This window comes from Canis aureus, chromosome 8 (genome assembly GCF_053574225.1).
Source record: "Canis aureus isolate CA01 chromosome 8, VMU_Caureus_v.1.0, whole genome shotgun sequence".
NCBI classification, from domain to species: domain Eukaryota; kingdom Metazoa; phylum Chordata; class Mammalia; order Carnivora; family Canidae; genus Canis; species Canis aureus.
The window spans coordinates 64,999,038-65,023,026 of record NC_135618.1 but is presented as its reverse complement, the minus strand read 5'-3'; the positions used below and the strand labels follow the sequence as shown (position 1 = coordinate 65,023,026).

General features: G+C 53.3%; 1 protein-coding gene across 1 annotated transcript in view; it reads left to right on the top strand.

Annotated features, from left to right (window-relative positions):
• The window catches only part of RADIL (Rap associating with DIL domain), a 64,537-nt gene that overhangs the window by 31,068 nt on the left and 9,480 nt on the right, over positions 1–23,989 (top strand). Inside the window, exons 2-6 of the mRNA XM_077907661.1 lie at positions 8,248–8,480; positions 10,117–10,755; positions 12,662–12,699; positions 18,787–18,947; positions 23,177–23,289. Of these exons, the coding sequence (XP_077763787.1) occupies positions 8,248–8,480; positions 10,117–10,755; positions 12,662–12,699; positions 18,787–18,947; positions 23,177–23,289 (1,184 nt within the window). The remainder of the gene's footprint in view (positions 1–8,247; positions 8,481–10,116; positions 10,756–12,661; positions 12,700–18,786; positions 18,948–23,176; positions 23,290–23,989) is intronic.

Genomic DNA, 23,989 nt, shown 5'->3' with positions numbered 1-23,989 from the left:
AGATCAGTTTTGCCTCTTCTTATGTTTCCTATAAATGGAATCATATCTCATATACCTTTTGGTGTCTGGCCTTTTTTTAAAATTTGTTTTTTGCTTAATATATTTTAAAGACTTATTTATTTAGTTGCTTAGGGAAGAGTTCATTCATTATTATTGCTGTACAGTATTGCATTATATGAATACACCACGATTTATGAATCCATTCTCTTGTTGCCAGACACTTGGGTTGTTTCCAGTTTGGACTCAATAGTTGAATAATGCTGCTGTGAATGTTCTTGGCTCTACCTTATGATAATGCGTGAATTTCTGTCCAGTATATACTTAGGAATGTAGTCGATGGGCCAATGGGTGTGCAGATGTCCAGCTGTAGGAGATGCTCCTAATCCTCTTTTCAAGTGTGTGTGCCTGCAGTGTGTAAGAGGTCTGACTGTTCCATTTTCTCTCTCACATTTGGTGCTGCCTGTTCTTTCCCATTTTATCTATTCTCACGGTTGTACAGCGGTATTGCTTTGTGGTTTTAATTTGTATATCTGATGATTAATGAGGTTAGCCACATTTCCATATGTTGAAAGACCATTTGGGATATTTTTATTTGCAGTATCTTTTCAAACCCTTGTCTAGTTTCTGTTGGGGCATCTGCCTTTTTCATACTGATTTTGGAGATGAGTCCTTTTTCTGATGTATATACTGAAAATATCTCCTCTTACTCTGTAGTTTGGCTTTACATTCTTTTGAAGAGAAGTTCTTAAAACAGTTACTGTGTCAGTCAGGAAAACAGAAACCGCACCAGATAGTGAGGGGAACCTAGGTTGCACGGTCCTGTAATGTTGCTTTATGAGACGTCCAGTTCCCACTCAATAACAGGTCAGGAGTTGTTTCTCAAAAGGAAGGAAGAAGGCATGCTCCAAAACCCCCAGAGGGACCACACCACAGACCTCCTTGCTACAGACTCTCCCAGTGCTGTCGGATCCCCAGGGTCAGAGCGGCTTGCCTATTGCCCAGCTTGCTGCTCAGCTTCCTCTTGCACTGTTCTCCTCTAAAACTTGGCTCTGGTGCACCAAAGTGTGCTAACAAGGGTAAAGGTGGGTGTTCAGGGAAGGAGGCAGCCTCTTGGGGCTCCCAGGTGAGGCTATCGTAGGTTCCGTAAGCAAGGGAAGGCCATTTTTTTCAGACACAGGAGGACAGCTGGTTCTCTTGGCAAGTAAGGCTCAGATTGAATCAGGCATTGAAGCTTCCCAGCTTCATTGGATCCTACCCTGATTTCTCTGTTCCAAGGTTTAGGGTCCTGCTTTTCCCCAGTCAGTGCCTTAACTTTCACATGGGAAATTTGGTGAGGCTGTGAGTTCAGTTTTCACTGTTACTCTGCAAACCACACAGTTAAATTTTATTATATCTGATTTTTAGTTTGGTTGATGAAAGAAACAGATTCTTTTAGGGTCCCTCTAGAAACTTTCTTGTTTCTCTGACCAGTGCAATGGTCATATTTGAAGAGATGTGCTTGGCGGTGTCTGTCTGTAACCTGTCCAGTGCACTCAGAAGCTCCCAAGGGCAGTGTTCCCTTTGTGAGCAGCACCTTCCCCCCATGTAAGAAATCTTTGTGTACTCAAGCCCATGAAGATCTTTCCTGTGTTTTCTTCTCAGTGTTTTATTGTTTTACCTTCATGGCTAGTTCTCCAATCCATCTGGAGTTAATTTTTGTGGGTGGTGTGAGGTAGGGGTCATGATTCATTTTTTTTTCCATATGAAATGCAATTGATCCAGCCTTATTTATTGAGAAGACTGTCTTTTCTGCTGATGTGAGATTCTGGTTCAGAACTCATTTCTGTTCCAGTGGTCTCTTGGTCCTTATACCACATTCTCTCAGTTACTATAGCTCTAGAATAGGCTCTCATCTGGTAGTACGAGTCTTCCAGCATTGTCGCTGACCTTCAAGGTTACCTTGCTGTTTGTATTCCCATATACGTTTTACCAGTTTTTACACACTTAACTGTGCATGGGTTTATAGGTACACACACACTTGCCCATGCAACATCTACTGAGACCCTGTTTGCAATTGGATTGCATTGAGCTTACACACCAGTTTGGAGAGAACGGACATCCGTACAATCCATCAACTTGGTATTTACCTGTCTATTCATTAGGCCTTTAATTTCTGTCAGCAGTGTTATGCAGTTTTCAGTGTTGTGATCCTGCACATCATTTGGTAGACTTATTCTCTAGTAGTTTTATGTTTCTTGACATGATTATAAATGACATTGTTACTTTTATATATCCTTTTCTCATTGTTTCTCCTATATGAAAACATGATTGAATAAGCACGCTCACCATGTCTAGTCACCTCATAATTCTAGTAATTTGTTCATAGATCCTTTTGCAATTTCTATAAACAATGTCTGAAAAATAATTATAATTTTCTTTCTTTTCAATTCTTAAACCTTGCATTTCTTTATCTTGCCTTAATTGTACTGGCTAGGACCTCCAGTGCAATGTTGAACAGAAGTGGTCATGGCAAGCATCCTTGCTTGTTCTTGATAGGGGAGGGGGGCTCAGTACACATTTTGTTGAGAATTTTCTTTTTTTTTAAAGATTTTATTTATTTATTTGAGAGAGAGAGGAAGGGAGGGAGAGAGAAGAAGAGCACAAGTGTTGGAAAGGAAGAAGAAGCAGGCTGCCCATTCAGCAGGGACCCCAATACAGGGCTCAATCCCAGGACCCCAGGATCATGACCTGAGCCAGTGGCAGCTGCTTAATTGACTGAGCCACCCAGGTGTCCCGAGAATTTCCTTTTCCAATAGTCAGACCGGTCCTAAAAAGCTAAGCTAACATATTTCCATCTACCCTTCAGTATTAAACCTTTATAGGGTTTAATGCGAGAATGAAGTGGAATTCAAAATGCCCAGAATAAGGCTGGCTATGCATTAGATAGGCACTCACCAAATTATCCGTGAGTTGGTCATTCTTTTTGTGCATTTCAAATTCAAAAAATTAACTTCCAGGATTGCTTGGTACCAAGAGCTTCCATCCCATTCTTTGCTAAAGTAGGAAAGGGCATTCCAGTTCAAAAGGACTTGCTTGAGCTTCCCTCTGTGTTTTGCAGCAATGCTGTATGTTAGCAGTGTATCCCCAACTGTTATTAGAGGTCATCTAAAAATAGTCTAATTCCCCTAATTCTAGTAAAATTCCCTTATGCAGAACCAAGTTCTTGCCCCATTAGTAGCCACTGGTAACCACATCTGTGAGACCTCCAGCCCTGGCCATGGATATAAGCAACACAAAAGTTTCCAAGTTGTACATACTGTTTCAAACTCTCAGAGTCCAGGAGGGAAGAGCAAACAGGATTCGGAGGTAAACCCTGCAGGTTAAATTTATTGTCCTGAACTTAGTGACGTTCAGGAAAGAGCTGTGTTTTTCTTTCCAGTGCTGTTCTGGAGCCAGCACTGGGCCCATGACTGGAGCTCTGGTGACAGCTACCAACTGTTTTCAAAATTAATTTTACCACCCCTGGTATGCTCAGAGTCCTCTCCTCTCCACCAGCAGAGGGGACATCTGTACCAACCTGCTGTGGTGGGAGGAGGGAGTTGAATGTTAAAGAGCCATGTGACCCAGGGTGTCACCCCACCTCTTCCTTCCCAGGAGTGTCTGAGCCAGTAGGGGAGGAACCAGGGCTCCCTGCCCTGCAGAGAGCCACATGCTTGTGGGTTTCTGGGCAGGTGAGGGAGCTAGCAAGAGCCAGTGGCCAGGGAAAGCGAGCTCCTTTTTGTAAACGTGGCCACTATGAATGGACATTGGCATTCTCTCACTGTCTCGATCACGGTCACACCTTCTGCAGGTCAGGGCACCCCTTACCAATTCCCATGTCAGAGGCAAACAATTCAGGAGAGGCAGACTGGACCCTGCACATCCATCCCATCAGGGCCTGTGATTCCTGTTACTTCAGAATCTCCTCGAGTTCATTATCCTTTTAGAATGTGGAAAGTAATCATTTTGCTTCTGGGTCTGGTGCCCATGTGTATTAGCAAGTGTTAGGTGGCATTGTGGGTCCCATGTGTGTGTCCTTGGAGTGAGAACATGACAAGGTAGGTCCTGTATGTGTCACTGGGTGGGAATACAATGGTAGGTCCCTTGTGTGTGCCCTGGGGAAGCACAGAAGCCTCCCCAGGTTCAGATTACCCAGACCCTCGCTTTCACTCCTCTGCTGAATGTGTTTCTGCTTTTCCACCAGAGCAGGTATGTAAGGGTGGAGCGGGGAGCTCCATATCTGCCACCTTTCTAGGAACTGACAAATAAATACATTCATCTAGAGAAAAGAATTGGAAATCCCAAACTCAAGGTAAATTGGTAGGTGCTCAAGTAAGTTTACCAAGTGCTCAGTGTATTTCTGTAGACAGGGCTTTGTCTGCGGACAAAGGAGAGGGACAAATTCTCAACAGGAGTTCCTGTGCCTGTCTGCTGTGTTCTAGAACCTTCTGGGCATTTTTATAAAGTACAGATTCCTGAGTGTCCCTCAGGGATGCAGAGTCAGGCCAAAATCTCTGGCCCCAATGAGCTCAGTTGCACCATAGCAGGAAAATGTGTGGATCAGGACATTTGGCCCATCTTGGAAGAGGTGGGGAATGGGTGTGTTAGGAGAGTGGGCCTATTCTGGCTTCCCAGCCTTGGAGTGCATCTCCTTCACCCACGGGCAAGGCTTGGCGCTCTTCCATAGGATGAATAGCTTTCTACCTGGAGTCCCTGTGCCATGGAAGATGTGGACGCTGTGGCCCTTTTATTTCATTAGAACTCACTGCTGAAGAGCAGTGATTTGCCATTCAGTCTCCCCCATGTGAATGAAATCCCAGACTGGTGGGAGGCTGGCCGCTGGGCCAGCATGCTCTTGGCAGAGACTCAACCACTAGGCCCCAGACTCAGTGGCCCCCGTGCCCTGGCTCCTCAGCCGCATCACAGGTGGCAGGGGCCCAAGGGCAGAGTGCCTCGAAAACGCCTGTGCCGCACAGGCCACCGGCACACGCCAGGCCTTTGGAGGTTACTGGGGTGCGTCTGGCTAGGATTTTGCCCAGCTGTGTGCCACCTGGCATCCTCCACCCAGAACTGGGAACGTCGTTTCCGAGTTTGGCGGATCTGTCCTGGTTTTGCGTGCTGCTCAGATGCATGAATCTGATGACGGCAAAGCTGAAGTGAAATCAGACATCAGCAGGGAAGGTGGCTGTCCTTAGAAGCCCTCTGGAAGCCACGGGTCCTGCTGCTCAGTGGGGGCGGGGCTGGGGCGCATCTCTGGGGGCCTCATCAGGCCCTGAAACTCCATACCCCGCTGCAGGGAAACCGTGGTCACAGCCTGGGGAGGCCTCCACAGTGTTTATGATTTTTTTTTTATTTTAAGAAAGTTTAAAGAAGTAGAAGTATAAAGACCTTCCTCCCAGAATTGACATAACTCTTTTTTAAAAATTGTGTTGATTTAGAGTTTTCTTAAATAAAAATAAAACACCATATACGACATTATGCATAAAGATACAGTCTGTGGCATTATCGTGTCCTGTCACCTGTGCTATGTTATATGCATCCTCAGACTCCATGCTCCCCACCTGGAACACAGCCATTTCTTGAATTTACTGTGTGCCTTTTCTATCCGTTTTTAAACATAGCCTCACTTGCACACATAAGTAAACCATGAGCAACATGCAGTGATGTTTTATGGCTTTTGAAGCATGTAAACAGTTGGCATCCTACCTTATCTATTATACTCCAGTCTGCTTTCCCCCCACCTCTGGGTGCACACGTGGCCCCCACTTTTCCCCCTATAGCATCTTCATCCTGTGAACACACAGGCCCACAGAGGGTCACATGGCCCATTCAGTGTCCATGCATGTGTGAGGGTCCTTCTGGCTATGCCACCTGTAGGGTGAACATGGGGTCATGTCAGAATTGTGTTCTCTGGGTGCTGTGGGTTACTCTGCACCTGAGCCGTGCTGGCCGTGGGCACGTCACTTCTGATGGCCTGGCCTCTGAGCCACTGCTCCTCAGCCCTGGTGCTTTGGTGTTCACGTGGCTGTCCAAAGACCCAGTAAGGAGACCTGGAAGCCGACCAAGCTGCAGTATTTAAAACTCCCCAGGAGTGGCGCAGCGGTTTGGCGCCTGCCTTTGGCCCAGGGCGCGATCCTGGAAACCCGGGATCGAGTCCCACGTCGGGCTCCTGGTGCATGGAGCCTGCTTCTCCCTCTGCCTGTGTCTCTGCCTCTCTCTCTCTCTCTCTCTCTCTGTGTGTGTGACTATCATAAATAAATAAAAATAAAAAAACAACAACAAAAACTAAAACTCCCCAGGAGCGTCTGAGCACAGGCAGGGTGAGAACCACTGCTTTCCACAGTGGGGTCAGGGAAGCCAGCCCTGGGCACTGGGAGGGCTGTCTGCTGGGGTAGGAGCCCAACTGCAGTGGGGCCTACTTGGTGGTGAGCTCCCTTGTGGGGCTGCAGTCCAGGGGACACTTACCTTGGTCTCTCAGGCTTCATCTGGGGGGCCCCTGAGAATCTAAGAGGAAAGGACCCCCTTTTCTCTGGAAGGCTTTGGACTTCTGGGAAGTAGTTCTGAGGCTTATCTTGGCCCATGGCTCCGCCCTAGATGGAGGAAAAGCTGGGAGGCTAGAACATCATTTTGGACTGGTTTTTAAATGTTTCTTCTTTCAGGCACGGCCCCATGGTTGTACAGTGCTGCTATAGGCACTGAGGTCTGTCCTCCTTAAGAGTAGCAGGTGGGACAGGGCAGGTGGGGGTGGGGTACAGTGGCAGGAAGCTGGCTTCCATCTGCCCCCCCCCCCAGCCTCTACTTGCTCCCCTCTATGTTCCCCCCACCCTTCCTGGCCCCACCTGGCCCACACTTCCTTCTGCCCCTCCCATACTCCCTAGCAGCCCCTGCTTTTCCCCCTTCTTCCCCCCCACCTGCTCCCCTCCTTCCTCCCCCTACTATTACCTCCCGCCTACTCTCCCCATCCTGGCCTGCCCCCTGACCCTACTCTCCTCCCCCCTCCTCCCCTGCTCCCCGCCCTACCTCCCCGTGCCCTAGACTGCTCCTGCCTGCCAGTGGCTGGCCGGCTCTGCAGCGGGCGGGCGGGGAGCAGCAGGCGCCCAGGCGGACTGCCTTGCACTGCAGCTCCTCTGCCAGCCGGGCCTCCTGCAGACCCAGCCCCCTGTGGCTACAGAAGAGCGGGCTTCCTCCTGGAAGGGCAGGTCTCTGGTAAGGGAGCACCCTTGCTCCAGCTAGCCTCCCTCCTTTGCCCTGGCTTTGTCTGATCTGGGTGGAATGGTTGTAGGAAGGGAGGCTGCAGCTAGGGGTGGATGGAGGCTGTGGGGAGGGGAGTCAGCAGAAGGCTCAGAAAAAAAGCGCTGGGGTCAGCCCTGTTGGGAGTGACAGGAGATCGGCCTCCTGGGCTCCATCTGGCTTCTCGGCTTTCCAGCAGCGTTAGTTTAAAAGACTGCTTCCTGGGCATGGAAGACTGTCTTTCACGGCCCAGGCAGGGGGACATATGTGTATGTGTGTGCCTGCGTGTATACATGGGCATGTTTGTGTGTGCATGGGTTTGCGTGTGCGCCTGCATGGGCGTGCTTGTGAGCGTATTGGTGTGCATGTGTGTGCTTTCCGACCTGGCCGTGGCGGGGCATCCTTGGGAGGGACAGTCGTGCTGTCCTAGACAGAGACCAGCCGGCTCAGAGGGCAAATGGACCGCTTCCTACTTGTAAATGGGGGAGGGCCAGGAGCTGTGAATAGGTCTCGTCGCATTTGATCACAGCACGCATGCATGCACACGGACACATGCACCTCAACCTCCCCCCCCCCGCACGCACAGGCACACGCATGCGCGCACACACACAAACACAGGTGGGCCAGCAGGGCTCTGGGCACAGTGCAGTGACGCACCAGGAGCCCCTGGCACGGTGACCCTGGCAGAAGTCGACGCTGCAGTGCCGTTTGTCATCTAGAGGGGAGGGGCTGTGGCGAGGCTGTTGGGTGGGTCATGGGGCTCCTTGTAGGGCTCCTCTAGACATGAACAGCTGGGCTGCCTGCTTTTCAAGGGGAGTCCAGAGGTGGCCCAGCCTTACCAGGTTGGGATCAGAGGGTGGAGTCCTCTAATCTTCTCCACATCTGTTGACAAAACAGTGACCAGTGTTAGAAGTGGGTCCGTGAGATCTAAATTCAGAAGGACCCAGAGGTGGGCCTCATTTATTAAGCTCTGTTTACCCTGTACTGCTTCTGTTTCAGGGATAAACGCCCAAGCCCGGAGGCTGCAGCGGAGCCGTGCCAAGGGAACCCCAGCCCTGGCTTCAGAGGGTGCCCAGAGCCCCCCTACACCCCGGCTGCGCCGCACAGTCAGTGAGAGCAGCCTGAGCTCGGCCACCACCCCAGGCCCTGAGGAACGCGGCCAGGAAACCATGCGCTACTCACTCTATGAGTCTCCCCACCTACTCCTTCTGCAGGGCTACAGCCAACAGCACGTGAGTGCACCCCCTTGTGCCCCCATGACGGCCCAGCTGCCCTCCCGAGAGCTGACCAGGAGGGCCCGCTGGAAGTTCTCAGAGTAGAAAGCCTCCTCTTGCTGCTAGCTGAGTCAGCTGTGAACTTCTGTGGGCTGCAGTCGCTCTGGTGACAATGAGGCTGTAGAAATGGGGTGCTGGGGACCACTGTGGGGGGCCGTCCTAGATTCTGGAGGAAGTGGAGGCTTCCCCCATGCTTTGTTTCCAGGACATTCTCTGTACAGGCTACAGTAGGAGGCAGCAAGGACAGGGCTCACTCAGTACCAGGCTCCTTCTCAGAGAATTGTCTGCCATCTTCCAGATGGTGTCTCAGACCATGTCATGCCCTGGCTTTGGGGACCCCAACTCAGGGGGTCCCCTTGTCCAGATAGGAGCACATGGCCTCGAGGGCACCATGGGAGGCATTGTCTGAGGAGGCCAGAAAGGAGAGTGGCCCCCAGTCAGGCACTTCCCTCTTTTGTTGGGGCCCTTGTCTGCAGGGGCATAGCCCTTGGAAGCTCCTTTGTCTGCTCGCTTGTGCAGATCTGCTGAGCTCCTTTCTGGCTCACGCCAGGTGCATGCTGTGTGGTGTTGGGGCTTCTGGTGCTGAGGTGTTAGCCATACCAAACCTGGCCTTACGCTTTCCAAGCAGTAGGAATTGACAAGAGGCCAGATGAGGGCTCTGGGCGAGGCTTTACTGGGGCCTATGCTCAACCACAAGGGTGACTTCTCAGGCTGAGTACCCACAGAGAGGTCAGAGGGGGTTTCTTGAAGAAACAGGTGGGCAGAGGGTGGCATTTGCATGAAAAGGTGAGGGTTTCTTGGCACGTGTGTACTCAGAGAGCCTGCTTTTCCACTCATTGCATGTCTCACTAGCATGTTCTATCTCTACTCCTGGGTGTGATTTTTAGAGTTTAAATGAGGGAAAGGTAAGTTGAGGGCACCCCCCGTGGTTGTACACACTCTGAGGCCAGCATCAGGGGTCTCTGGTGGTGCAGACTGGTGTTGCCTGGATCTTGCCAGGTTTTCTGGGCGCTGACTAGCTGCTTTAGGTTGACGTCCTGTTTTCTGCACTCCTAAGACATATTGCTCAAGAAACACAGGCTCATGAATTTTCTGGTAGGAAGTTTTTTCTTTATGGTATAGTTGAATCTCATTAGGGTTTTGAGAGAAGCTGTAGTCCTGTCCCTATTCTGTCTAATGAGGAGACATCTGCCTCACTAAGCTGGAGCTGCAAAGGAGGGTGCTTGCACACAGCTTGTCACCGATCACCTGCGGGGGGTGCTTGATGGCACTTGGCTGTGACTGTAAACCAGTGTCTGTGCCCAGCTTGTCCCTTGTCTGGCCTCGTTGTCTGAGAGCCAGAGTCATCCCTGGGTGTCTGGTGTGCCCCTGAGGCTGCTCTGGGAAGCCTCGTCCCCTGGGGACAGGGTGAGTGTCTGATGTGGGACAGGCTAGGGGCAAGCAGCATGTGCGGAAGGGCTACAGGGCAGGGCAGGCCCAGGCTGGCGGTCCTGGCCGCATGGCTTAGGTAACCAGGGACTGGGACACCTTTTTGTTTCTTCCCGCTGATGGGTTTTCCCAAGGTGGCTCCTGAGGTCTAGTATTTGCATTTCAGGACAGCCTGGTGTACCTGCTCAATCGGGAACAGCACACGGTGGGCCAGAGGACCCCTTCCAGCAAGCCCAGTGTCAGCCTCTCGGCCCCCGACATCCTACCCTTGCACTGCACCATCCGCAGGCACCAGCCTTCCGGCCCAGAGCAGGCAGGGAGCAGGCTGGTCCTGGAGCCCATCCCCGGGGCACCCGTCTCTGTCAACTTCTCTGAGGTCGGGGGCCGGGCAGTGGTGCTGCGCCATGGGGACCTGCTCTCCCTCGGCCTCTACTACCTGCTGCTGTTCAAGGACCCAGCGCAGGCCCAGCCCCTGCCTGCCCAGGCGCTGGCCCGACTGCGTGCCGTGCCGCGGAGCTGCAGGATGTGTGGCGCCTCGCTCCGGGCCCGGGGCGCCTCCACCTCTGGCTCCACACGGGTCCCCCCACCCCGGCCGAGGCTGCTGCACCTGGAGTTTGAGCCTGAAGTGGAGGATGCACTGCTGCAGCGAATCATGACTCTGATCGAGCCCAGTGGGGACGACCACAAGCTCACCCCTGCCTTCCTCCTTTGCCTTTGCATCCAGCACTCAGCCACCCGCCTGGAGCCTGGCTCATTTGGGCAGCTCCTGCTCAAGATAGCCAAGGCGATCCGAGAGACAGTCTGGGTCAGTCATGGGGGTGCTGTTCTCTTCAGCGGGGTGGGATGGGGAGTGGGGGCTTGTGGGAGGAGCTGGATGGAGGCTGTGGCCACCTGGGGGAGCTCAGGAGTCCCTCCTCTCTGAGGGCCAGCCTTCCCTGCCTGTTCACCCGTAGGAAGCCTGGGGTGTCCTGGGGCGGGGGAGTGGGAAAGGCACTTTGTCTTCGTGGGGTCAGCTGTGGCATTGTGAGCTCTGGTCCTATGTCCCTCCCCAAGGCCCAGCACAGCCGGGATGTGCCCTGGAGTCCCAAGCCCTCAGCACCTATTTGACTTGAGTGCCCTGTGCCTCTTGCCAAAAGTCCACCGTGGAGCCCCTGTCAGCTTGGTGGTGGGGGTGCAGGACTGGTTGACTTCTCTATGTTGTAAAACTTCCTTCCATCAGGGTCTCTAGAGCACGGTATCATGCACGTTTGGGCAGAAGTTCTTGTTGTGAGGCCAGGCTGTGCACTGTCAGCTGTTGGCTAGTGTCCCTGGGCTCTTATTTGCTGCACGCCAGTGGCTGCCCTTCCCTCATGGAAATGGCTCTGGGCACTGCCAGATGTCCCCTGGGGGCACAGACAGCCTGTCCCTACAGGGCCAGGGCAAGAGCTACTGCAGGCTGTCTGAGTCCAGCACTCGACTCCCCCCTCCTCCATCTCTTCCTGCCCCTCCAGTGACTGGACTCCCTAGGACCAGAAGCATAGCTGGCAGTTACACACAGTCCCTCAGAGACACCCATTCATTTTGGCCTGTAAACTAGAGAGATTCCCCAGATTAAAATCTGCACTTAAAATGTTTGAAACCTTTTAAAAGCAAAAGCCAACATGGGCTGTCACACCCAGAGGTTTGTGTAAGTTATCTGTGTGCATCATGGGCATCTGAGCCCACCTCGTACCACAGTTCTCATGCAGAGCAATGTCAGTATTATCCCTGTGTGGGGTCCAAGCACAGGGCAGATGACATCCGTGCAGTGCAGGAGCCTGATCACACTGGGGCCTACGGTGACCGAAGGCCTGATGCTTAGGTGTTGTGACTGTTCTAAGTCTGCCCTGGACCTGACACTTCCTAGTAAGTTAGACAATATGACATATCTGATGTCCTGGCTAGGGAAACTGAGGCTCGTCGAGGTGAACAACCTCACCCAAGGTCTGGAGCTCATAAATAGAGGAGTCTGGATCCAGGCCATCCCCGGCATGCTTCCCCACTGTGCTGCTTGTGAGTCTCAGCCCTGGTCTGTCAGGAGCTGTGGATATTTCGTTTGTCTCACTGTTTCTTGGGCATCAACCATGCTCTTTATTCCATACACTCGAGGCAGATTAGCACATCCTAGAACAAGTAACAGAGTCGGCACCTGGGGCTGTGCTTAGCCAGATAACAACTTGCTGCTGAAGCAAGAGCCATTTCTTGATTAAAAGTGACAGAAAAGGTTGCCTAAACCCGTGTCCCCATTGGGATGTTTAAACGTACTTGTAAATACTCAAGCACACACATGTACTCATCACCCCTGTGGCTGACAGTGGAAAGCGTATGTATAAAGCTTAACAAGAGGAGCGTTAGTAGATTCTTCTGGTATTTGGAGGATATTTGACCTGCTTTACTATTTCTTGAAGAGCCAGTGGTCATGTCAGCGAGCTGGGTGTAAACTGTAAACTGTCTGTTGCAGGAAATATGCATATCATATTCAGGAATGGAATGGAAAGGTGTCACATCAGATGGAAAATGATCCTTTCCAGCCTAGTTTCCAGTAAACAGCCGCACAGTACAGGATGTCCACAATGACACTGCCGTGGTTTTTATGTGGATGGCATACCATGAATTTAGTGGTGGTCGCATTGAACATATCCTGCGGTATCCTGTTTTTTCTCAGGTTTGCTTTTTTGTCTTTTTGATTGTAGGAGAAAACCAAAGAACTGGCGGAGAAGCAGGCACAGCTGTAAGTATGGCCCCTACTTAGGCCCCTAGCTCCTGGGAGACCTGCACCTCCCCATGGAGCCAAGCCCCCAGAGGGCCCCCCAGACACTGCTGGGGTCAGCTCTGGGCTTCTGTCACACAGTCCTGTCTCTGAGTGACCATTCCCATTTCTGTGCTCACCACCCTGGGAAGCACTGGGCTTGGGGAGTTCCTCTGGAGCGTCTGTTAGATCGAGGGGGTGAGATGCTCTCTGGAGCCTTGGCCTGCTTTCACCTACCGTAATGGCTTTGCTAAAGCGAACCTGCCTCTTTAGGAGAATGTACAACCCCCAACTTTGAGCTAGGGTAGTGCATTTCTGTTCCCCTCATCTCTTCTCATGGAAAGGGCTGTTTATACTCACACACCGCTGCTGGACCTTGGGAAGCTGGTTGGCATCAACGGTGAAGACGTGCACGTGCCCAACCCGCTGGTCCCCCTCTGATGTGGGCCCCGTAGAGAGATGTACTCACACAATGGCTGGGAGGCGCGCTCTCAAGGCCTCTTCTGTAAGCGCAGAGGTCCGAGGGCACCCATGTGCCCTGTGGCAGCATGCCATGCATTTATGCAGTGTATACTTGGCGACGACGGTGAAAGGGAATGAACTGCACGCTGCATCTGTATGGCCAAATCTGAAAATAGTGCCGAGTAGACGAAGCACCCGGAGGAGTGGCGGTAGTATGACTGCACGTGTGCAGGGGCGTAAAGCCTGCACCAAGCTGGCCCACTTAAAGAACGTGCATGTGCGGCAACCCCCCAAAGAGCCATGTCAAAGGGGTAGTCACTGCCTGTCATGAGGAAAGGGCACCCAGGACTGTAAGTCACACCTGGCGCCCTGGATTGCTTCGATCGTGTTTCTGCTCCTGGCGTCTGTAAAGCAGGCCGTCACTACGCGTGCGTGCTTACATATCCGCCACGGTCCCAGGCAGAGAAGGGAGGAATGGTCCTCGCTGCCTTCAAGAGTGGGGGCACTATAGACAGGGAGGGATGGAGGCCGGGTCAGGAGCAGCAGGGATCTGGGGTCACCGAGCTGTTCTGCCCGGGCTGGAAGTGGAGCGTGGAATTCCTGCTGCTCACATATGTGTGCTCTCCAGCTCCTATTGACATCAGGAAGCCAGCGCCACATCAGAGGAAGGAAGTGTTTGATGACAAGTGACGTGCCTCGTGCCTGGGGGCATGAGGCTGCAGGGGAGGCCCAGGCTCTGCCATCCAGCTCGCTCCCTGGGCAGTGCTCCGTGTGGACCAGGCCCCACAGGGCAGCCCTGGCTTCAGAGGGTGGCAGCCGGCCTGCCTGAGGTGGGGGGACCTGCACAGAACCTCCGTGTGATGGGCTGGCCAGTGTGGCTGCCCCCCAGCTGTAGGGACATGTGGGAGGTGATGCAGCTGAGGTTTTAGGGGCTCATGCAGCCCTCGCCCTCCTGAGTGTCTGATCACTGGGAAATCGAGGCCTTCCCTTCAGCATTCCTGCCCAGTCTTTATTCTAGAACTTAACAGGCCTGTGTCCATCCTCAGGGAATGTTCCCTCTCCCCTCCTCTTTATCCAAGTGTGACTCCTTTCCAAAATACAGAAGAGCACAGACTCTATCCAGTCGCCCAAGGATCCACACCTGAACTTCACATTATGAATATTTTGCCTCGGGCTTCAGGTGCTTGTGTGAGGTGCTGCTTTTTACATTGCCAGTGACTGTTGACCTTCGCTGTGTGCTTTTCCTGCATCTGTGATCATCACACCTTTTCCCCTGGGAACCCGTGAGTGTGGGTGCTGTGCTTGCAGGTTTTCTGACCACAGCTGAATCCCTGGGATTAAACCCTTCATGGCTACTGATTTGTGTGGCATGGCGATCTACCATGTGTTGACATTTTAATTAGCGTTTCCCATCCGAATTCATAGGTCAAATTGGTGTAGGATTTTTTTTCCATTGTCTTTGTCTGACTTTAATATCAAAGTTCAGGGATGCATGGGTGGCTCAGTGGTTGAGCATCTGTCTATGGCTCAGGTTGTGATCCTGGGGTCTTGGGATTGAGTCCTGCATTGGGCTCCCCTTGAGGAGCCTGCTTCTCCATCTGCCTGTGTCTCTGCCCCTCTCTCTGTATCTCTCATGAATAAATAAATAAAATATATTTTTTTAAACAGTGAGGTTCACAGAAACCCAGCTGGCCAGCCTTATCTGTGTCCAATTCCCTGCATCAGGGTGTGTGGGCCAATGACTCAGGTTCTGGGGTGTGTGAGAAGTAGCCCATGAAAGTGTCTGGGTGGCCCCTGGGTTTGCTGATCCCACTTCTTCAGTGATTATGGGCATATCTGGTTTTCTGTTTCTGCTTGTGTTGATTTCGGTGACTTCTATTTTTGTTCTTGAAGTTTACTGGAATAAAAGTTTATTCTCTTAGGACTGTTTTCATCTCTCATGTATTTGTGGTATTATCTCCCTATTTAATTCCTCTTGGGTTTCTATCTTTCCTCTTACCTCCCTTTGATTTATCTTCCCAGGGATTTGTCTGTTGCCATCTGCTTAAAAGGACCAATTTTGTTTCTGTTTACTTTTTCTTTCATTTCTGTTCCATTGATTATTTCCTTTTTCTTGCATAATTTCTATCTTAGTTTCTATTTTTTATTCATGAATTATTTTGAACATTTTTTGAACTTCTTAAATTTTAATTTAATTTTTCTTAACAAAAATGCATTTGATTTTAGTAATAATTTCAGTAATACTTTCCCATATGCTTCCCAAATAGATTTAAACATTTTTACATCAGAGCACCCATTGATCTGATTTATTTTTATTTATTTTATTGTGGTAAAAACACTTAACGAGTGAACCACTCTTTTAAATTTTGAAGTGTATCTTGGCAATTTCTGATCTCTCCCTTCCCGGCCCGGCCCCAGAGGTCACAGTTCTGTCTCTGAGGCCATGAGTTGGACTGTTTTAGATATCTCATCTAAGCAGAATCCTGTGATATTTTCCCTTCTGCGATTGGCTTCTTTCACTTCACATAACATCTCTAAGGTTCACTGTGTCGTAGCATATTGCAGGATTTCCTTGATTTTTTTTAAAGGCTGAATAATGTTTCATTGTATTATGTACCAGATTTTCTTTATTATTTCCTCTCTCGGTGGACATTTAGTGTGACTCCAGATCTTCCGTATCATGAATGGTGTTGCACGGAACACATGGAGTGGGGATATCTCTTGGAGATACTGATTTCAATTCTTTTGGGTAAATACCCAGAAGTGGAATTAATTGCTGGATCATATGTTAGTGCTATTTTTAATTTGAGGAGTGTCCATCCTGTTTTCCGCAGCAGCTGCACCTTTCTGCATCCCCCCCCCCGCCCCCCAGCAGAGCACAAGGGCTCCAGTTTCTTGACACCCTCACCGACACTTGTCATCTCGTCTTTTTGATGACGGCTGTTCTGACAGGTGTAAGGTGAGCTCTCCTCATGGTATTGATTTGCGTTTCCCTGATGCTGAGTGATGCTGGGTACCTTTTCATGTGCCTGTTGGCCACCTGGAGGTCGTCTTTGGAAAAATGTCTCTTCAGGTCTTTAACCCACTTTTTCTTTTTAAAGATTTATTCATTCATGATAGACAGAGAGAGAGGCAGAGACACAGGCAGAGGGAGAAGCAGGCTCCATGCCAGGAGCCCGACGCGGGACTCGATCCTGGGACTCTAGGATTGCGCCCTGGGCTAAAGGCAGGTGCCAAACCGCTGAGCCACCCAGGGATCCCCTTTAACCCACTTTTTAACCAGGTGCTTAGTTTTTTTGTTTTTGTTTTTTGTTTTTTTTTGCTTTTGAGTGATAAGAGTTCCTTATAGATTTTGGAAATTAACCCCCTCAGATGGATGGTTTGCAAATATTTTTCTCACTCTGTAGATTGCCTTTTCATTCTGGTGATGGTTTCCTCTGTCTGCAGAAGCTTGGCTGTATGATGTCATCCCACTTGTCTGTTTTGGCTTTTATTGCCTTTGACCTTGGAGTCCTATACATGAAGTTGTTCCCGCCCCCGCCCCCCCCCCCCCAAATGCTCACCGGAGTGGGATGGGACGGACCTCACCACACTCATTTGTGCACTGTGGTATGTGGCCTGAGGCTGGCAGGTGTGCATCAGCACTGACCTCTCCGGGATTCGACACCGAAACTCCAGTTGGCAATACTGCTGGTTTGTTTGTCAGTAGAGGCTTGTCTGTCCCTTTGAGTTCTGGGTGAAATTGAGAAGGGCAGTGAATGTCGAAAACAAAGTGGAATTAGGCTCTGAAGGGCCAGATTAATCCCTTTCTCACTGACATGTACCTCTTCACGCCTGTGTGGATATGCGTGTATGATGCGAGTGTGTGGAACAGATTTGGAGGAACAGCACTCAGGGTCCTGCAAGAGGAGCGGGTGGCAGCAGTGGCAGTGACCTATCTAGCAGTGAAGACAAGGAGGCCCAGCCTGAAGCCAGTTCCTTCCCTCCCCGGGAGCAGGACAGAGAGGTCACACTATCATGACAGCAGTGAAGTTAGTCCTAGAGAACAACAAGCCTGCAGGCATCAGAGGAATGTGTGAAACGGAGCTTGAGGTCCCCGCCTTGGCCCATGCAGGCTGCCTGTGGCTTTTCCTGTGGACCTAGTTCCCTGCTAGCCTGGGTGTGACCATCACTAATGACAGGGAGTCCCTAAGCCGCTGTGGCTTTTGCCAGCTCACCAGGCAGGAGTAAAGAGTCTGTGCCCTTGCCGGTCCCGGGGATAGCACTGTCCTTGAAGCTGCCCTTTTGTTGCCTGGCCTGCCCATCACCATGCACCAACAAGAGATGTTTCTCTGGTGAGGAGTCCCTGGGACTGTTGGACAGACAGCCCAGGCTACCCCTCAGACCAAACCAAGTCACACCTGGATGGTTTGATTTGCTTGTAAATGGATCCGTGCTCCCTGTCAGGAGAGTCACTAGGTGTGGTCATGGTGGCACCAAAGACAACATTCTGGGCGCTGGGCGTCAGGGCATCCTCAGAGGCCACCAGAGCATGGCCTGCTGACCTGCTTCTGCTGTGGGAGTGGGATGAGATGCAGTATCATGCCCAGAAACACCAGCCATTGACGCTGGAAATTGAGGAATTCCCAGAGCTCAGCACAGCCTTGCCACTTGCACCCTCAGACTTCTGGAGAGGTGTCAGGACAGTGCCTGGGAGCTTCCTGTCACCATGGGCAGCTCACAGACACGAGGTCCTGGGTCCTAGGGGCTGGTGCATGGGAGACAAGAAGCGAGGAGAGGGGGCCAGGGTGGATCTGGGCTTGGCTGGAGTCCATTGGACTCTGGAGGAGGGGGGCCTTGACGTTGTCATCGTCCCCTGGAAAGGGAGCTCAGAGCCTCGAGGTGCCAGCTTGGGAGGGAGGAGTGCCTCTAGGACCATTTCCACTCCCGGCTGGTCATCCCTGAGGCTTGTGATGGGGATCATTGAAGGCACTGGAGGGTTCCAGTCCCGTGCCTGGTGGCTTTCCGATTTAACTAGCTGCAGTGAGCGGCCCTGATAGAGTCTGTGTGAGGAGCATGTGTCAGCAGCACCCGGTAGATCTCAGTGGCAGCCTCTTTTTTTTTTTTCTGACAATGACCTCTAAATCTTCCAACTACTTCTAGCTATGACCAGTTAGTTCTTAGCTAATCTTGCCCATGCGCCTCCCAAGATTGTTTGTTTGCTGTTTGGTTTTTCTGTCACTTATGCTAACATAAAGAACACACTACACTCCTGCTCCTCATCCTACCAGCCGTGGGCTGCTCCCTCCCCATGCACACACACACTTCACACGCTCTTCTCAACGTGCCTTCATTATCTCAATCCCCGAAGACAAGATGTGAAAATAGTTTACATGAGTCCTTTACTGCTGGCTGTGGCCACTGGCTGTCCTTCCTGCGAGGTTTGTAGGATGTGTGCCTCTGGCCTCATGTGTCCAACAACTTATCTGTGCGTTCCCTTTCCCAGCCTGACATCGGTGGGTTTTGGTGGCGTCCCGTTGGAACGAACAGCCTTATTTGCAAAGTGTGGTGCATTCAGCCTCCCTGGGTTACCATCCAGGAGTAACCCTGAGTCTTTTGTCTTGGCAGCCAGGAGCCCATCTCCCTAGCCAGCTTTTCCATGGCTGGCCTGGTGCCAGACCTGCAGCACATTCTTTTCTGGATGTCCAACTCAGTTGAGCTCCTATACTTCATCCAGCAGAAGTGCCCGCTCTATATGCAGAGCTTGGAGGAGGAGCTGGACGTCACAGGTACTGCCGTGCGGGGGAGCGGGCTGCGAGTGCGGTCGCCTCACTGCCTGGGGTGGAGTCGGCCACTAGAACAGTGGGAGGTGGTGTGGTGTTGGGGCTCCCTCTGGGAGGGGGTGATGCTGGCAGTTGGGCTGACCCCACTCCTCTCGTCCCCGTCATGTCCTGTTATATAATCAGGCATCCCACTGTGTGTGCCTGCTGTACCCCCTAGAGCGCCTGCAGGAAGGGTGCAGTGCATCGGCCCTGGGCTGTCCCTTACGGGACACACCTTGGTTTCAGAGAGGAGACAGTACCTCTGGGGGCTGTGTGTGATTGTGGGATGTGCTGGCTTCCAGACTCAGCTGCAGGGGATGCACATGCTAGAATGTGCTATGCTGGGAGAGACTGCCTGGGGCAGCCTGGGGCTTCCTGAAGAGGGTGGTATCTGGCTGGGCCCTGTTCAGCTGTTCTGTGTCTGCTCTGTGGCTCCTGCAAGGAGCAGGGAAGGAGGTGAGGTAGTCTGGGGAGCCAGGGCTACAGCCTCCTGTGGATGAGCCTGGTTTTGCCACACCCTCCCTCGCTCTGATGTGGCAAGAACAGCCGCTCACCTCCCTCCCTCCCCATGGTGGGGCTTGGGCACTGGAAGCTTCGGGCAGGCGTGGTTGGCGGTCCTGCCTCTGAAGGCACCAACCGGGGCTGGGAACAAAGCCAGGCAGTCAGGCTGGGGCCTGGCCACAGCTCCCCATAGGCTCAGTGTGCCGGGACGCTGCACTGGGTCTGTGCTCAGCCGTGTCTTCCGGGAGGTGGCCGTGGGCTCTGGGAGAAAGAGCCCCAAGCAAGTAGCAGGGAGCCCTGGACCTTGCCCAGGGGTGTGAGACCCTGCTGAGCCCCCATTCCCGCCCCTCTGGGATGGGCCAGATTTCCAGAGAGGAGGGGCTCCTGGCAGTCGATGGTCTGCATGGTACAGACTGTCCTACTCTGTGCCAGGTCGGCCACCCTGGAGCTGTGGAGACCGGTGGGGTGGAGAGCCTGTGCAGGAGGCCTGGTGGGAGGTGGCGGGGTGAGGGGAGGCAGAGCCAGCAGGTGTGTCTACATCCCTTCTCCTCAGTCATGGCTTCTTAGTACTTTCTTACCCCCCACTTCACAGTGAAAGGGACATTGAGAGCTTCTTGGGCTCCCAGGTCCTGGGAATCAGCGCTTCTGTGGATATGTAGAGGGACACACTGGAACCTTCTGCGTCCCTGTGGACATTCAGGCCTGCTGACCTGCTGTCCCCGTCCTGGTTCCCCTTGGGTGGACATTGTGCAAGGCGTCCAGATAGACCTCCCAGGACAGGGTGCTCTCTCTGTCCACAAGGCCTGGCCCTAAAGCAGCCCAGTTACCTGGCTTCTCCCCAAGTGTGACCTAAACGACCTCTGTGTGTCTCCAAAGCCAGGGCACACCCCCTGCCCAAGCAGCCTGGGCTGTCCTGAGCTTGGTGCTCCCAGAACCCAGGGCCTCCCTCCTGCCCTCCCTATGATCCCCTTTCTCCACAGCCCACGTTTCTCTTTGGGGCCCCCCCCAGCTGTTCTGAGTCGAGGGGCTCCTCCTCTGGACGTGGTGTCGGCCAGGGAGCTCCCGGGCCTCTGGCTTGTCTCTGAGCACGTGTGGCTTCCTGTGCAAGGTGTGAGGTCAGGGGTGTTGACAAGAAGTGCTGCCAATTCGGGCTCCAGCAGAGTCAGCTGGGAAAACTGCCCCCCGCCCCCCGCCCTGTGACTTTTAGGCACTGTGTTGGTGGGTGAGTCCTGCTGATGCCCCATCTCATCTGACCTTGTTTCACACACTATTGAGAGGCTGTGGTCTGTGGGCCCCACTGGGCCTGCCTCCTGAGCCCAGGGACCGTGCGTCTGGCAGATTTTCATTTAAAAAGCTACTTGGGGCTGACAGGGGCTCTGCTTTCTTAGCTGCTGCCTCTGCTCATGGGGGAGTTATTTCTGGTCAGGCCCTGGATGTTGTGCCCCAAGGCGATGCTGGGAGAGGGAGTACGTGGATGGCCAGGGCCCTGCCTCCATCCACCCCAGGGACCGTGGACCATGCAGACTGGGGAAACCACAGCGAGCTCTGACCGTCCCACAAACGACGTCCTGTGTGGTGCCGGCGCTGGAGAGCTCAGAGGAAAAATAACATCACCAAAGGGCAGAGGCAAGGTCAGAGCCGTGTCTCAGCCTCCTGACCTTCAGCGGGAAATTTCTGTGGGAAGAATTCTGAAAACAGATGTCATGTCCTGAACGCTGGAAAATCGCCTTCTCGTTCCGCAAACAATCTTTGTTGTCTGAAGCTCTTGTCCAGGGCGCCTCCCTTCTCCGGGCAGATAGAAGGTGGGCCCATGGGTGCCAGGGGGTATTTTATCCACTGAGTATCTCCGGGAGCTTTGCCTCTGCCTCAGCACCTGTGGATTTAGGGGCCTCAGGCGCAGGCCCCTGATCTCCTGAAAAGTTCCTGTGAGTGTCAGCTTGGCTGGACACTCCAGCAGAGCCTGTACCATGGGCACAAGTGTTTCAGCTGGTTTGCCAGTGATGTCTGAGAGATTCGTGTGGCATCTGTGGGGAGCCGCCCCATGGCTGTGCTCTGTGGGGTCCTGGCCGCCTCTTTCTGCCACCCCTCCTCTCTCCAGAGCCCCGACTGCCACACAGGGGTACAAGTGGGCTTTCTCAGACAGGCTGGATGAGTAGGAGGCCTGCAGGGCGGTGTGTTGCTCTCGTCCAGGCCCTGCTCCAGGGAAAGGGTTTGGAACTGGTTTCTTGGCCCTGTTCCTGCTGGCTTTGCTTGGCTGTGGGTCGCCTTTGGTCTGCAGGTTTTGCTGTCAGCAGTGGGCACCCTTATATGTTTCTGTAGGCCTGGGGTGCTACAGCCCAGCAGCCTGTTAAGAGCCTCTTACTACCCCAAGCCCCAGGGACCCCAAAGTTGCCTGATTTGCCTCTCCTCTGAAGCCCAGTGAGACTGCCAGGTGCAGCCAGACCCCACCAGGGTCGGTCCCCAGTGAGACCCCACAGGCTGGGCTCTGGGGAGGACTGTGGGCAGGTGGTAAAGGCCTCTGGGTTCCTGCTTCAGGCGGGTTCCTGGGGAGTGAGCCCTTGGGGGCTGCTCTGTGGGCTTGGGCAGGAGAGCCCCAAGCCCTGGAAAGAGAAGTGCCTTGATCAGTGGCACATCCAGATGGTTGTAGGGGTGGGATGGGGGTGTCTGATGGACTTGCACACTATTTCCATTCTGTTTGTCCAGCAGTGGGTGGCCCCATTAGAGCCAGCACCTCTCTCCCAGCCCTGGAAGGAGAGTCCTAGGTCATGGGGCCCACACTGTGTGGTAACGAAAGGGCCATGGCAGAATGGGCTGGTGCCTGTTACACTGGACGCACACATGTGAACTGCTTGCTGCAGATCCTAAAGCGAGGATCTGAGAGAGTGGGAGACAAAGGCAGGGCGTCCACCTCTGCTAAGTGCTGGTGGAACACCACGTGCCTCCTGAGATCTAGAGGCCTCTTCAGAACATTTCCGCCCTGTTGGGGTTCTCAGGTTTGGGGTCCCTGTGGCCAGTTTGGCCTCTTGCCTTGACAGGAACCCCTCCCAGAGGGAACAAATCATGTGGCATCCACTGATACCCCCCTCCACCCCGCTGGGCAGCCCCCAGGCTCAGCACCAGCTCGCATGCGGAGGCCCAACCACCTGGGCCTATTGTCCTGGAGGAGCCGCATGCAGCCAAGGCTGCCTCCCTCTGTGGGGCTGTGGAAAATCCTGGTCTCAGAGCAGCTTCTTCCCTGCAGCCTCTCCCAGGTGCTGGGGGAGAACCATTTGGGTTTCTCTCTTCTTGGAAACAGGTTACAGTTCTGTGGAGTGACCGTCTCCTTCGGAGCTTTGGCCAGGTGTTCCTTTGACCTGTGTCAGGAGGGAGAAGTGACTGCAGGGGAATTGGGTCAGAATCTATTATTGTTGGGCCACTGGTTCCAACAGAAAATGTGTCCGGCATCTATTCAGTAACGAGCTCGAGATGTGCTTTGCATCGCTGCAGCACTGACGGGCCTGGAAGGGGCCTGGCCGTCGCATCCAGCATCTCCTCCCCCGCAGCCCTGGGAAGGCGTGGCGCGGCGCGGGACTCGGGGCCGCAGGCCGCGCTGTGTGGCTTCGTCCGCCAAACCCAAGATGGGGACTTGGGGAGCGCCCTCCGGAGGTGACTGGGCGCCCCACACATCCCGCGTGGTAACTGCTGTCTCCCCGCAGGCTCCAAGGAGTCCCTGTTCTCCTGCACGCTGACGGCCAGTGAGGAGGCCATGGCGGCGCTGGAGGAGGTCATCCTGTATGCCTTCCAGCAGTGCGTGTACTACGTCTCCAAGGTACAGCAGGCTGCCGGCTCACTGAGACGCTGCGCAGGGTGTGTTCCTCATGGCTCTTTGGGGCAGGGGGTGAGGACCACGAAGGGGAGATAGGCCCTTTTCTCACCATCATTGGGGGGTTGTGAGCTCTAACCGCTGCCTCTGCGCATGTGAGCCCTGGCTTCCAGCTCCTCCCCTCCTGCTCTCTGGCTCGGTCACCCTTGTCCCATGAGTCGGCCGACTGCGCAGGGGCAGTGTGGGGGAGCAGGAGGGCTGGCTGCTGGGCAGTGATTGGGAAGGTAGACTGTGTGCCCCATGGACACTGGTGGCCGTTGCGGTGAACAGAGGGGGCGTTTGAGCCCCCAGGTAAGGAGGGTCCTTGCTACCCCAGCACATGGGGGGGGTGTAGGCAGGCGAGCAGAGAGAGGAGGGGCCCCGACTGGGCGAGCCGAGGCAACTTGCTAAGACTGAATTTTCACTTGCATGGGTTTCGTGGGGGTATGAAACCTGCCCCTGCTGCTCTCCAGCGGGAAGCAAGGGGGGTTGGTTGGACACCGCACTTTGAGGACAGTGGTTGGAGAAGCATCCGTGGCCAGTTAGTACCAGCTGCCCTGTGTTGAGAAGGACACCGCCTCAGTATCTTGGCCAAATAGGAAGGGCCGCCTCACCACGTGCTCACATCTGCCCTGGGGTTCCCAGTGGGGAAGCCTGTTGCCCTTGA